This window comes from Eubalaena glacialis, chromosome 20, assembly GCF_028564815.1.
Source record: "Eubalaena glacialis isolate mEubGla1 chromosome 20, mEubGla1.1.hap2.+ XY, whole genome shotgun sequence".
In the NCBI taxonomy this organism is placed as follows: Eukaryota; Metazoa; Chordata; class Mammalia; order Artiodactyla; family Balaenidae; genus Eubalaena; species Eubalaena glacialis.
This window is the reverse complement of record NC_083735.1, coordinates 23,506,270-23,522,736: the sequence shown is the minus strand read 5'-3', so window position 1 is coordinate 23,522,736 and position 16,467 is coordinate 23,506,270. Positions and strand designations below refer to the sequence as shown.

Genomic DNA, 16,467 nt, shown 5'->3' with positions numbered 1-16,467 from the left:
TATGTAGATAACACCACTCACAATTCCACTCACTGAAGAACTAGGACATCAACAATAGCATAAAGTGACCTTCTGTGTTTCTACCTGATCTCCTATTCCCTTGCCACTCTGCCAGATGGATGTTTTTCAAGCTACTGCTGCAGTTGTAATCTAACCTACCCTGTAAAGTCTGGTATACTTGGAGAGTCAGAAGAAGCACTTTAAACTTAGATTCTTACAATTTTAAAAGTATAGATATACTGAAATATCACTTTTGTAATTTGGCTTCTAAATCAAATTTTAATAATGAATCATATTCCCAGCAAAATGATTTAGTACTCGCTCCTTTTTTATCCCTCAACTAGTCCAATATTGAAAACTGCAGGAAACTTGTGCCTTTTGGATATGAGTATAGGAGAAACCGAAGTTCAGAGGAGGATGGCTAAGCTGAGCTTAACTGAATTCCTAAGCTTTACCACCTGCTTTTTAACACAGGTCCCTTCCTACTAAAAACTCTTTTCTCGAAGAGAAAAACAGAACATAGTTGGCATGGGTACTAATTACCCTCACCAGTAGAGATGTCATGCTTGACAAAATAGAGACTGTTTTAGTAGAAGTGATTCCCTAATGAAAAATAAAAAAGACATTTTCAAGCCCTTATTGTTACACAATGAATATACACATGCATAAAGATTTTATACACTATATCCCAACATAAGCAGGCAAGAAAACTTGCTCCAAGGGATTTCTGCATTACCGTTAAGACATGCACTGTTCAGCAAGATGTACTTTAAAGAAGTGATTTGATTAGATATATAATTAAACTTAAAGTACCTGAAGAGTTCCCTAATGCACACTTACTGCATTTTGACCTTCTTATAATCCCAAGTAACATCTAAACTATGAGCCAGAAAAGTTGGACACTAAAAAATGGTCTGACCTTTTATCTACCAAGATGTGGGAAGAACAGAGGAGGATGATAAAGGCCACTAAAGGCCACAGGGAGCCACGCATGGGCCCTCAGGTAATGCTAACACTTTCTTAAAGGGGAAAAAGGCTGTATATAAACTTTATTCCAGATACCAGGAGTATTTTATCTACCGACTCTTACATAATCCAAGTCTGTATTACTTACTCTGATGAAAAATAAGTAACAAAATACATAACAATCTTAAAATGTTAGAGTTGAAAGGTAAATTGGAGCTCATGTGGCCCAAAGCCATCATTTTTTAGGCTAAAAGACTGAGAACTCAGAGATATAATAAAACTTGCCATGATCACATAGCTAGTAATAATTTTAACTTAAAACTTGGTCTTCTAGCTTCAACTTCCTGCTTTTTCCTACAACACCATGACCCATAAAGATGTGCATAAAATTATTTTTTGCTTTCTGAGGGAAAAAAAATCTTAAATTGTAAGATACAAATACAAAGTAATTGAACATATCAAAAGAAATAAATATGTTTGGTGATTTGTTCAAATATCTTCACTTATTCTTCCAAGAGGCTGTGAAAGAACCATTTTCAGTAATCCGCCTGAGAAATGACGCAAACTTTCTTGACCAATAGACAATATGCATTGAGTTATACGCAATATTTTCTTATAGCAGGGGTATTTCAGTTAGCTATTACTACATAACAAACCACCCCTAAAATGGTAGGTTACCTGGGTGGCTCTTCTGCTCTATGTGGTATGAGCTAGGTGTTAGGACGACTGGTGTCACCTGGAGGCTGGACTGGACGCTCAGCTGATGCTAAAAGTCTAGGACACGTGGAGAGTTAGAGTCATCTAGAGCCTTAACCAGTCTCGGTGGGTCTTTGGCTAGAGGCCTCAGTTCTTCCCCACATGAACTTCTCCATACGGCTGCTTGTGCTTGCTCATGGCATGGCAGCTGGGAGCCAAGAAACAGTATTCCAAAAGCAAGAAACTGCAGCTACCAGGCCAATTCCAAGGGCTAGTCCTAAACCTGGCATGGCATCACTTCTACTTTATTTTATTCATCAAAGCAGTCCCAGGCTTAGTTCACAGTCTGTGTGGGAGGGGACTAGACAAGAGCATAAATAATGAGAGGCCCAGTTCATCGAGGGGTTGCCAAAGTAACAATATGAGGACTGTTAAAATCCTGTTCCAGCAAAATATTTAGAGAAGACTTACACTGAAGGAGGGAGGTGTTAACCAAGAATACTGTATTAGAATATGACAAATTCACATACCCCTAAAATTTAAGTATAAATTGCAAAAACCATTGCATTAATCCTACATATTCTTTGTGCTACACTGAATGTGCTTTATGGAATTCAAATGAATGTTGTGGCATTATTTTTCAGCCGGATATTAATTTTTAATAAATATGTTCTTAAAAATGGGTATATGTATCTTATGAACACATTTCTGAATTTATAAGCTGCAAAAATAAACAAATTTAATTTATTAAATGTGATGTGGGGTGGAGAGGAGACAAAGACCAAGTTCCAAGACAATTAATTCGACTGTATGCTTTGCAGATTACCTGGTAACCTACATTTTATCCAAATGCCACCTGGGACTGAGCTTGGTAATAAAGACAATTTAAGTGGAGAAGTGGGGGATGCAGAAGTACTCAGAAGTATGTATGTGTCCATTCTAAATACGCTCAAAAGCCAAAAATATATCAGAGGAGTAGGGATCTAATTTCCTGAAGTTCTACTATGTGCTACATTTATCACATTATCTCATTTAATCCTCTCAAATGTCTTGTGGAATGGGTATCATTATCCCCATTTAGTAAAGAATACACTGAAAACTGTAGAGCCATAGTCACACACTTAGAAAGTGCAAGAGCAGAGAACAGAATCCATCTGTTTGGCCTCAAAGCCTATTTGCTCTTTCAACTATTATCACATAGTTTTTTACGGTATCTACAAGGGATGGTACTAAATTCTACTTTATTTCTGATTGACCTCTATTAAAAAATAGTTTTTAAACACTTTACTTTTCTCCATTTCCAGAGTCTTATTCATTATTAACTATTTTATGGAAGCAAACATTTACACAGTAGAAATCCGACATTTAAAGAAACCCTTCAGTTAATCTTTCTGAATTTAAATCATGCTCTTCCAGTTGCCTTTCATCTAAATTTGTGATTTCTTACAGAAGAGCATACATGTCTAAATACTAATGCTTTAAAAATAAAAGAGCTAGAAAAAAAATCTCACCTTAAATCTACACTTTGTATCACAGCAAAAGGAATCATATTTTTTTAGGCACTGGCTTCAATGTCCTGGATAATGTCTTCATCATTCTAACAATTTTGAGCTCCTTGTGAACCAATACCATTAAACACCCAGTTATCTCCCATGACACTTAGCACAGTGACCTATACATGGCATGTACTGAGTGCTGACTGAATGAACAAAAGGAGCAGAAAGAAACTACCATAACATTGAATATTTTATAATAAAAACAAAATTCCAACCAACCATTAGTTACTTTCAATATTTGGTGACATAGAATTACAGCAATAGTATGCATAGTAAATGCATGCAAAGATACATATTATTTCTATTTAGGAATATGTACAGTAATGCCAAACTCCAACCTATTCCTTGTTATAAGGAGGGCATAAATTTAGGACATTTATTTTGGAAGGGGATAAAGGCAGCCAGGAAAGGGACCTAAAAGAACTCTGAAGAGGGTTGAGTGTTGGAATAATCTGAAATGTATTCGAATACTTATTTTCATTCATTGTAAAAAGGTATCCTTATAAAAATTAATATTGCAAAACAAGAGACGACCACCATCTCAAATTTATATATCAAACAAGACCAGAATATTTGGATAATTGCTAACAAAATGTCTGATCATGATAGAACATGCTGTAAAGAGAGATTAAAGGACAAGACATCTAAGTTTGAAAATATAGGAATTACAGAAAGGAAGCAATCTGTTTTAAGGACCTGGTCGCTGCAATTCAAAATAAGAAACTATGGAATGCTATGCCTAATCACAATGGGCAGGAGACAGAAGAACAATAAATTATATCTATGCCCCTATGTTTCTAAAGTGGCCAGCATTAGAACATGCGTGTAATTGTATGAAAGTAGCATTTTAGAACAAAACATTACAAAAAATGTTTCTGCCTTTGCTTTTTAGGGAAAACAACAACAACTGGAAATTTCTAGAGTAGTCAAGCTCTGCTTTGATTTACATGTCAAATAAAAGCAAAATATAACCATGTAAATTACTTAAAACCTTATTGGTACTTCACTATTTTCAGATTCTACAGGTTAGAAAAACAACTGTCTGTGGGAAATAAAAGTTTTAACCACTGAGATATTACCTAATGGAATAATCATCAAGTCACAGTACAGAATTAAGAGACTATTTAAATTTACACTGTCACTGTACAAGCCCACGTACCACTTGGAAAAGGAATGCTGACGTCTAAACCCCCCACATACATCTAGGCAATCTCTCCACCCACTAGTTAGTGTATAAGGAACATTGCTTTTCTAAAAACATTACAAAATTGACACTTCCATGGGCTTTTAAAATTTACAAACCAGGAATCGTAGTAAAAACAGTGACAGGCAAGGATTCAGTTAAGCATTGATACAGTCATTTAAAAACCTGCTAAAAATGAATCTGATTCTGCACTGTGTTCTAAAATGCAAATTCAAGAAATAAAACTTCATATACCTGACTAATTTACTATACATGTAAAGTACCTGTATCCTCTTGTTTATATACAATCTGACTTCCTAATTCTAGATAAACACATGCTAATGGCCTGGAAAAATACTAAATATATAAGATTGACTTGTAATTCAGCAGCTAGATTTGCTTACACATCCTCTTGATATCAATAGCAAGAAAACAAAAGAGACTGTCATAACTAAAGGATCTTTTCCCAATCTCCATCAGCACCCACAATATCTACCACTTCACGGCTTTACTGCAACTGGTATATCTAATAAGAATTGCTCTGTGCCATAAACAAGGGTAATATCTAAATATGAACATTATTCAATTTTAAACATGAAATTTTATTTGCATTTTGCATACTGATGAACAATTTTGAATGATTTTTTATGTTATATGCATAGCACCAAAACTTAATAAACACTTAAGTCTAATTTTCTTTTTCTATCTAATTTGAGAAAATTGATAATCTAAAAAAGTATAGGAGCACATTTTGGAAAATTATTACATTATTTATATGTTGTGAAACCTTCAGTATAATAGTAATATTTGACACATGTTCTTAAAAATGTTCTACACATTAAAATATATAATTCTCCCTTGTGGTACAATTACTCAAAAATAAATTGATAAAATAATACTAGTAATAATATATAATAACAGAAAATATACAATTCCCCATTCATATACTTCTGAGTTAATTTTCTAACTGGCAAAGAGCACAGATGATTTTTTTCACTCGAAGGATAAAATTATGTTCATCTGGGAGCATATTCGTAGCCTAAGCTTCTGCTACATGCAAAATGCCAGGCTTGGTCCGGTACAAAAGAGAGCTAATAGCCAAGTAGAAGAAAAAGATACATATGAATAACCACAATTCAAGAACTCTGCGGTAAATGCCATAGAGTAATACAGAAAAGGAGCCATAGGAATTTGAATGAGGAATATGTTAGTTTCAGCTACAGGAATAAAGGAGGTGTATCCGCCTTTGGGGAGAAGAAAAAATAAAGAAGTTCTACATATTTGTGTAGGGATTGAGGCAAGGAGAAGAGGTAATTTGTTAATTATCAGTGTTCATGCTCCTTAATTATTTTGATTTACTGAGCTAGGAATGGGGCTGTCAAGGTATAAGGGTAAGGATGGGAGAATGAGGCTGGGATGGAAACTGACTCCTGTTATAGTAATCTCACATAAATTTTGGAATATTAAAATGGCTGTGGAAAACTGAAGTAGGCTGGGCTCTAAAAGAGCTCTGTCTAAAGATATAGCTGCATTTACAGATAAGAAGGGTTCTTTCTGCATAGTGATAAAAGTCGCCTTATCTACTAAAAGGATCCAAACAAAATCTGGAACTCAAAGTAACTCAAGGAAGTTAAAACTCCCAAAGCAACTACAAAATTGAAGGGAAAATGAGCAGTTACCATTTAAAAACATCTCCCAAAAGTCATTAATAGTACCAAGTAAATCTTTGCTAATGTATAGCTTGATATATACATAATTTAACCTACCATGAAAGTAGAAGTCTCCTCCAAATTATCCAGAGAAACTAAACATTCATTAGGCCATGTGAAATAATATACAAGCCATCTTCAATAACAACATATATTTGGAAGGATTCAATTCAATGCCACTATTATATGGGTTTCATTAGAATGGGGAAAAAAGTGAAAGGAAAGCTGAATAATTTTAATCTATAAAATTATCACTCAGAGAAAAATGATTTTTTAAAAGCAAAACAGTTCATTATTTCTAAGGGGTACCATCCATCCTGATACTTTCCATAGGATATTTTCGATATAAATAATTCCAAAGGAATTAATTCTTTAAATATTAGGTACGAGATAATTTTCCTCAATATCTGCAGTGTAACTCTAAAAGTGTTTTAGGTTTTAAAAATATAAAAGCCATCCTTTAACATTAAAAAATTAACCAACATTTTTAAAAAAACTTTATAGTACAAAGTGTTTTGTTTTTCCATATCTATAAGGCAAACCACTGCAAAACTTTGCGGTCAGATACCAAAGGCTATAAAGGATTACATTTTCAGTCTCTATTCAGCAAGAATATGAAGCAGATAATGAAGATACCACTGCATATTTTATATATTATCTTACATTTATGACAACTGTATATTAATACAGAGTATTTTTCTCTGCTTTAATACTTTCTTTCAATATATAACGATGAAAACTTAGCCAATAAAAAAAAAAGGAGGGCCATTACAATAGACCTAAAAAAATCATTAGCATTTTCTCAGCTTTAAATGGAAAAAGTGTTGGTTGTCTAGCAAACAAATTTTCCTTTGCCAAAAAGAAATAAAAAATATATCCTAACCAAGATGGGTAATTAGGATGTAAACAAATATTTCTAATTTCCATTATCATACACAGAAAATAATATACGTTGTTATAATTTTAATCACCAAAAAAGCTGCAGTTCCATTTAACAAATAACTTTCAGTGTCTGACATTTAAGAGAAAAGGCTTAAGATCCATGCTTCACCAGCTCTATGAACACGTCACAACAGCATTTCATTTTACAGTTAAAAGGTACCAGTAAAATACAGCCATATATATGTATGTATATATACATGTGTGTATATATATGTATATACACATATCTATGCCAACTTTAAAAATTTTAACTGTAAAGCAAAAAGAAATCACTGAAGGGGAATATTATATTTTAAATGACTTACCTTTCGCCCATCACTTGCATGGCAATTCACATTTAGAGGAGTCAGTAAAGCCATTAGTTTTTCTTCATTACCACTCCTACAAAAAGGTAGTAAGTTAATTCCTATAAAATTATCATGCTTCTTATGAATGTTTACGGATATTTTTCACAAGAGAGTAGAATATGATATGGGCTTGCTTTGATTTCTTTCATATGGTTCTGAATGAATTTCTTTTGCTATATTCAATTCAATCAATATATTCCTAATAATTCCTGTTAATCATCATACAGTGGTATATCATAGATAAGGTAGCTTTCTACATTTTTGTTTTATTTATCTGCATAAAGTCACCTTCTTAATTACAAACAAACTTTACTCTGATAAGTGATCTAAAACACTGGAGTTAAAAACACATATAAAATGCTGTAAAAAGCTAATCAATTAAATTATAAATGAACAAGAACAAAAGAAAATGGGTGAGAATTTTAACATTTACTTCATGCCCCTCATTCAAGCTTGGCTAGAAAAATTTCCAGAGAAAAATAAAGATATAGGTATTTAAATACTCCAAGAATATCATTCGAAAAGCTCGGCAACTCGGGTTTGCAGTTACCTTAAGAAATGTTCCAAATAAAATTAACCTTACAATCATCACCATATTGAAAGACAGTCTCATTTAATACACTAATCATGCAAAATAAAGTATACAAAGATTTAGTATAAGGTCTTATCCGCATTATTGCATAAAATCCAAGCAAGACAATAACATGTTATAATTTTTATAGTCCTCCACCTGCCCTCCCCCTTTTCTCCCTTAAATGCATTATACTCACTTAAAATGAATGGAATCACTTACCTAGCAGCTTCTAGGAGTTCGTCTTTCTTGTATTCACCTAGATGATTGCAAAATATCATGCTGTTAGCATTTGGCAGAAGACAGATTAAGAAATGCAGTAGGCAGCAAATAGAGAATTAAATAGAAAAGAACAGAAAAAGAGAGTCCACACCCCGCTGGGTGATGGAGCCGTGACGTTAGCCAGCTTGTGAAGGCAGCATCACCAGTGCCTTGGAGACGGGCAGCAAATTGACGCAGCTTCTTGTCCAATCCTCAGATGAAATAGCTTTCTTCAGACGACCAATGAATGCTAAATCTTGTGTCCAGAAACACATTCCCTCTGATAACAGCATGCCAGTTGAAGACAATGTCCCCTCCCCCCTTTTCTATTCAGGCTGTCACAGTATACTTGTGAAGCATAATACATTCTGAGACAAAAGCAAAATAATGTGGCTCTTTAAAGGTACAAATTACTAGTCTTCAAAAAACCTCAGTTTTATTTGTAATGACATGGAAAGTTTTGTCAAAAAAAAAAAAAAAACCAACACATTAATTACCATTGCTGAGCTTTATGGCAGAAGAAAAAAAATATCAGGATCATGAAGCCTTTGCCTCGATAGGGTAGGTCTGTAGACTAGAAATACGTGAACTACGTACCAAATGCTATGAACCCCTTGGAGGCAGTGCTCTAAAAACCAAAACAGTGAATACATTCTTAAATGACAATAATATGCTAACGTGCTGCAACCTACACTTTATACAAATTCAATACCAAAGTTTAACAACAAAGAATCTTAAAAATATTTTTTAAAAGGAGACTGGGGTCTCTGAGAATAAGCAGACATCCAACTATTAAGATGTGAATAATTTTTCTCCATTCTATTTTTTAATATATCACAGACTGAAAACAGGTATATAATTTAGAATCTTCAATACAAATTTCTTAGGGCATTCAAGAACTAACAAACAAGTCTTTGCAAGCCCAATTGAAGGAATTTTAGTAATACAGAGTTTGCTCACTGAATAAATAAAAGAAACAGCCAGGACCATGATTCAGCTATAATATGCTGACTCAGTTTGTTATATCATTAAAGAAATAATTATAAAAATGTCTAAGGAAGTAATTATGTGAAGGCAAATATTAAGTATACATATAAAAAATAAAATTTTAGATTAAAATGTTATAATTCTATTAAGAAATAAGCTTAAACTACTTTAAAAAATCTTATCACTTATAAATATGGATTTCTTTGCATTTTGTTTACTTTGCTACAGAATGCAGAATATTGATGTAAATATTTTAAGGATGTCTCAGGACCATCAAGCACATGTTTAAATTCTATAACCCTTCATTAGCAAATATTTTTTTAGTTTAAACTTTCGTCTTGATTCTTAGATGAAGATTTTATTAAAATCTAGAAACTGTAAGCAGTTATTTTCAAATAAGGAGAAAGTTGTTAAATATCTATTCTCTCCTAAGGGAATTTTATATACCAATAAAGTCACGGGCTCAATAATATACATGGATAAGCTAGAATGCATGCTTCATGAGAAGAGTCGGTCTTTCTAATTTCCCATGTATTGTATTTCAGATTCTTTAACTGATTGACAGTTTAAGATTTACATTATTCTAATCCCCCACAAATAAGGTTCTTGTCTTCCCAAAACCAAAGACCTACCTTTATTAAACATTTTAGGTGGCAATATGGAAGTGAATGAGTCAGTTTAAGAACCTCCTTCTGGGCTTCCCTGGTGGTGCAGTGGTTGAGAATCTACCTGACAATGCAGGGCACACGGGTTCGAGCCCTGGTCTGGGAAGATCCCACATGCCGCGGGGCAACTGGGCCCGTGAGCCACAACTACTGAGCCTGCGCGTCTGGAGCCTGCGCTCTGCAACAAGAGAGGCCGCGATAGTGAGAGGCCCGCGCACCGCGATGAAGAGTGGCCCCTCGCTCGCCGCAACTAGAGAAAGCCCTCGCACAGAAACGAAGACCCAACACAGCCAAAAATAAATAAATAAATAAATAATAAATTTATTAAAAAAAAAAAAGAATCTCCTTCTGAGAAAATGGTATGACCCATACCCTCAAACGCCTTAAGAATCAAGAGCAAAATAAGTGAAATTATGGAATAATCTATAAAAGTCATTCATTTAGTCAGTCAGCAAACAATTATTTGAAAGGCCTATAGGCCAGATTCAAAACCAAAAAAGAAACTATCATCTCTAAACTCAAGGAATAATAGTCTATTAAACAAGACAAACAAGTAAACAAATGATGAGAGTAGGAAATGAGTCTTATGCTATGAAGAGTTTAAAGGCTAGTCTAAGTAGGATTAATAAGAGGCAGGATAACTGTAGTTCAAGGAAGGTTTCCTGGAAGAAGGAAAACTTGTGCAGAGTTTTTAAAGGAAGAACAGGTGATCCTCCGGTGAAGAAGGGTGAGGGAGAAGGAAGCAACCAAAGTAAAAGAAATGAGAGGGGCAATGGCCGCTCAGTAAACCTGAAACAAAGCACATTTGCAGGGGAATGGGTAAGAATGAGGCAGAGAAGAAATAGAAAGATCACATGAATGGCACTCTAAGAAGTTTGAACTTTATTTTGAAAACAATGAGGAAATACTGAAATATTTTAACAAGTAGAGTGCAAAGTATATTTAAAGATCTATAAGTTTTGTGATTATTTAAAATATTCCCATATTCTACTCCAGTGAACTTTTCCTGGGGAGGAAAGTGGCCCAACGGGGTAAAGGGAGGTGAAGACAATAAATTCTGACACAGTCTATATTTTGGTGTAAGTATACATTTCCTGATATACAGTAATCATACTGAAATTGAGAACTGAAAGCAGCTACTATTGAAATTGAAGTCATAGTGAAACATGACTTCAGTAAGCTAGGAAATAAAACTGCAAAGTATTTGGCATCTCCAAAGCTCAAATCAGTCTACTTACATAAGCTTCTCATCAAGTATAGCTTATTGATATTTTCTCCAAAGGGCACTTTTTGAAAAAAAAAAAAAAAGTTATTCCCTCATGGATAAACTGATAATAAACCAAAGCTTTCAAAAGGAAACATATAAGTGCACCCAACAGTGGCAGACCCAGGTATTACAAATGACTTTCTACTTTCACTGTTAGAGATCCTAGTACTTTAATCAGCTTTTCTGCAATACATTCCAACATCCACTATCTGGTGCCCGAGGACCACAATCCATAAACAGTCAAAGCTATTTTTCAAATGCTACATGGCAGAAATAAGTAGCATAATGAACTTAGAGTCCCTCACACACTCTGACAACAAATCTGAGCTGCTTACTTAACAGTGAAACCCCAGTTCTATTTCATTTTAGCTGCGAATCTGAAAATATTCTGGCTGAGACTCTGGTGCTCTGTGGCGCATTTATATTCTTTAATAACATCCAGATAAAGGCTAGCAATAGATCAGCCAGAAAGGAAACTAGGCAATTATAGTCAAGATAATAGCAGCCAGAAATGGAGAAAACAGATGGCTTAAAATATTTTTCTTTGATTAGAATAAAATAAGTGGGGCTAAAAAAAAAAAAAAAGCAAGCCATAAAGTTTACTTTCCAAAATCTGAACTGTTTTTATTAGTAAACTAAGTATTGATAGGATGCATGTAAAGATAAATACACACACACACACACACACACACACAGAGTCGGGGGGCAGAGGTGTGAGTTAATGTGTTAAAAAGTATCAATATGTTATCAGAAAGGTTAAAAATGAAAGTTAAAAAATAAAGGTTAAAAATAAAACTCCCCTTTGTATTTCTCTGAGGTAGTTAGAAACAATTTCACTTACTGTGAAGGCAAAATTACTTTTTGAATAAAAATGAAGAAAACCTGAATCAATAAATAGACGTCATAATTATTGACTTATCTCAATTTCAACATCTTAAGGGGCTTTCGTTCTTTTCTTCAGCAACTGACAGGATCAAAGCAGACTACGTTTTCTAAAAATGAGTCATTTGGTTTTGTTGAGATGGTACAACGTGGAAAAATTATGAACACAGAATCATAAATTCTTAAAGCAATAAAGGACTAAAAAAGAATTTTGACCTTTCTTTTCTCTACTTTGAAACCATGCATAATACATGCCTATCAGTAACATCTCTTGTTATATGCAGTGAGGGGGGGTGTAACTTGAAAGTCACCTTTCTCCTGTCACCTCATCCCCAATTTCAGAATAGCTTTCCTAAGGGATCATCAACATATTATTTACAATTAATGAAACTGACACCAAGACAATTAAATGAATTGCCTAAGGTTTCACTGAGTATTATTCACTATCTGTCAAGCCCTGAAAAAAGGCTAACGTGAGCAGAAACTAACCAAATCTGCGTTTTGGAAGAAGCGATGTAAACAAAAGAGTAACAAAACAATAATAGTAATAAAACAATTTTAAAAACAATGACAAGAACTAGCTTTAAACAGGTTGAACATATTTAGATAACATACGCCAAATATTTCCATCAAAACTACTTCAAAGCAGGGAACTTTCACATGAGCTTGTAAACATGGGCCAAAAAAAAAAAAAGTAAGCATATAAGTTTTACCTTGTAGTTTGTTTTAACATTTTGGACCAAGGAATAGGTAGGAATGAAGACAATGTATTCCAGGTCTATTAAAATGACCAATACATTTTGCATTTCCCACAGCATGTGTTAATTCCTCATGCTTTAGGTATCTCAAGGTAAGAGCTACGTTAAGACTTCAATCAAGAATCTCAATTATCAAGTTTAGGGACCCTTTTGTTGCTGAAGGCTAAGTAGTACCATGAATTGCTAATTCTCATACAGATACTTTCTCATCAAGCTGCCAACAAATACAAGAGATGAACTGATTCTTGTAACTAAACTGACAGCCAATATGGGGAATAAAATATTAATTTAGGTGACATAATCCATTGTGTTTTCACTAACAGATTTGATATTTTAGAAACAGCTACGTAGTTGTGGAAGGAATTTCACTGAAGCACCAGGAAATAATCTGATCTCAAGATGTTAAGCTAGGTCTTCCACCGAAAGCAATTTTCAGACAGGCTGATATCTACTACACGTACACATGGCCCCAGGAATGATCTGCACCCTCTCTCTGAAATTATTTTTTGAATTATTTGAATTATTTATTTCAATTGTTAATTGAATTATGATTTCTCTCTCTGAAATCTTTCATAAATATTTTCAGGACAATGTTGGGGAAAAATTACAAAGTATTAAGAGTCCTCGATGCCTTCTTCCAACTTCTGAATCCTATCAATCTTCCCACTCATTCTGATTCTGGCTTCAAAGTCCATAGCATCAGAGAAGTCTAGAATCACGATCAAACTAAACGCTCCACATCGATTCTAAGCAAGCAATAATTGGGGGCTTTAAAATTTTAGGCTTGAATAGAGTATTTTCCTGGTGGAGATCCTTCCTATCTTCTGCTCCCTACAACTCTGACCTTTCTAATTCGCTAACATTAAACCTGTGCTACGGTACCAACGTAAACTCTAAGCTGGCTGTCCAGTACAGTGCAGCTTGAGAAGAATTTTCCAATTCTTTAGAAAAATGGAGATGTCCCACACATCCTGCCCTGCAGGGCAGCTGAAAATCAATTTTCAAAGATAAAAGGCCCCCAAATACAACCATATTATCTTATAATATTTAAACGATAAAAATTATAATGTATTACTTGTTAACCAAAAAACCTAAACCAAGGTCCTAAAACATTAAAAAACACGAAATTACACTCAGACATAACAAAGGCTCTGCAAAAAAACCATATAATGCAGTCAATAAATAATATGATTGTTACCAACCAGTTTCTTTGTATGCAGTAATATGTCTTCACTTAGCCCCAGTGACATCTTAGATAGGCATCCCATTTATGGACACTTAAGTGGGGTTTCAAATAATTTATACCTGCTTCTGACATTCTGTCAATTGTATTTGGAATGTAACTCAAGACTTTTCACGGATTTGTTTGTTTGTTTGTTAAAAACGGAAGTATTAAAATCTGGGACATAACTACAAACACACACCGGCCAAAAAAATGTTGTATTATAATATATATGCATTCTCTAAAGTTGGGTATTAAAAACCAGGACAAGTATTCCTAATGCACATTGTTAACCAATGAGACATTCCGCAAAGTGTTCCTGTACTTTAAAAGACCTTCTGATATGTCACAAAGAAGATAAGAAGGGAGGGAGGGAGGGAGGGAGGGAGGGAAGGTAGGAAGGAAGGAAGGAGATCTCATTCTAAGCATGTCAGATTGTGATGCCATGTATGGTGTGGTGTCTGGGTGCCTGGAATGCCCACCACTGCTTAAGCCATCAACTATCTGTGTCAATGGCTGGTCAGGGCTGAGAGAACTGGGATATTGATTTTTTACTATCACAATGTTTGTTGTCCAAAAATGGTCTGGAAAAGTAAAATCGTATTTGATCCAAAACAGGCCAATAGTTTTACATTCTTTGTTCTATATCAGGGATCCTTCTTCTATAGCAATCAACCCACAATTTCTTATGTGCCAATTCAAAATCCCCAAAGCTCTAAAAATTCATTTGGCAGCAAAACTTGACTCACCTGGTATACATAGCTATCATATACATTAATGTTTGATTATAGGGTTAAGCCCAGACTCCTCTGGGATATTTTATGATATAGTAGATGTGCTATGTCTTTTAATATTTTATTTACTCACTGAAGTACAATTTACATACATTAAAATTCAACCTTTTCAAATGTACAGCTCTATGAATTTTGACAAACTTATACAGCTTGTAGCCACTATCTCAAAATTTGAACATCTCCATCACCCAAAATGTTCCCTCAGGCCCCTCTGTAATCAATCTATCCCAACCCAATAGCAACTGCTAAGCTAATTTCTTTCTCTGTAGTTTTACTTTTTATAGAATCTCATATAAATGGAATCACAGGATATGTAGACTTTTAAGTATGGCTTCTTTTTCTTAGTATAAATGCTTTTGAGATTCATTCATGTTTTGGACTACCAATATTTGTTCTTTTTGATTATCAAGCAGTATTCCATTATATGAATGCACCTGAATTTGCTTGTCCATTCACCAGTTGATAAACATGTGGGCTGTTTCCAGCTTTTGCTGATTATGAATAAAGCTACTGTAAAAATTCAGACAGGATTTTGTATGGACCTATGTCTTCATTTCCCTTGGGCAAATACTTAGGTGTGTGGGTGCTGGGATGTACAGTAAATGTATGTTAAACTTTATAAGAAACTGACAAATCACATCTTTTTTAAAATTTGAAAAATTCTTTATTCTGGAATATAATCACGCCACCTACAGAAAGGAAAAAGAACAAAAGAGAAAAAGTTGACTAATGAGAAATATGACAGTACTGTACTGCTAGAAGTCTCAACCTCACAGCTAGAAATCCCAATCTTGCCTCTTTTTGAGGGCAATTCACCTAAAAACTGAACTAATTTGCACAGCTTTTAGTTCTTCATTTCTCACTTGTTCTGTCTTTTGTATTTTTTTGAAATAGGGAGAATATACAAATTTAATCTCTTCATTCAAGGAACTGTTTTGTATGTAGTACCTGCGATCTCAGAGCTATGAGAATACATGAACAAAGCATATTTTGATTTATAGGAACCATACTGTTATCTGTGAAAAGGAAATTACTTTCCTGCAGTCCTTGCTCTTATCAGGATGGTCAGCCCCTCAATGCATCAGCCTACTGAGGGCTAGGAGTTTGGTGAGACACCTATTTGGGAGAGTCAGACCTCTGCCTTCTTACACCAAATATAAGGAATTAAGGAAACTAAGGCTAATGCAGAAGTACAAGTGACTACTTTTTGAATGATGTAAGAATTGTATTATCTTCACTGTAATTATTGTATATGATTGCATTTTATTCTTTGTATATTTTGTCCTGTTTACAAAGTCTCTGAAAGATGTAGTAACTTTGCAATTTTGGTCTTTTCAGGAAGCACCAATTATGATTTACTTCTTTAAGCTGCAAATGCTTAACTTATTTTTTTCTTATATTTCCCCCAAAGTATCACTAAATCTCTTATTCAGGGTTAGAGTTAATTAAACTTAGTGAAGTCTGAGTAATGGTATTTTATCCTGGGCATAATCTTTCTCATTCAAACTCTCTCTCTCTTTTAATGTCACTCATTTATTAGTTCTCCTTTGAATAACATCATTTATTTATTCATTTAACAAATATATATTCACTATCTATAATATGCCAAGCATAACACAGCTACTACTACTGTATCATGTACTGAATCTTGAATTAGTAGG

The 16,467-nt window shown here is 34.2% G+C and overlaps 1 protein-coding gene across 1 annotated transcript in view; it reads right to left on the bottom strand.

Annotated features, from left to right (window-relative positions):
* TNKS (tankyrase) overlaps window positions 1-16,467 on the bottom strand; it is a 179,374-nt gene that overhangs the window by 83,009 nt on the left and 79,898 nt on the right. Inside the window, exons 4-5 of the mRNA XM_061177564.1 lie at window positions 8,193-8,229; window positions 7,358-7,433 (exon numbers count right to left, since the gene is read on the bottom strand). Coding sequence (XP_061033547.1) covers window positions 7,358-7,433; window positions 8,193-8,229 — 113 coding nt within the window. The remainder of the gene's footprint in view (window positions 1-7,357; window positions 7,434-8,192; window positions 8,230-16,467) is intronic.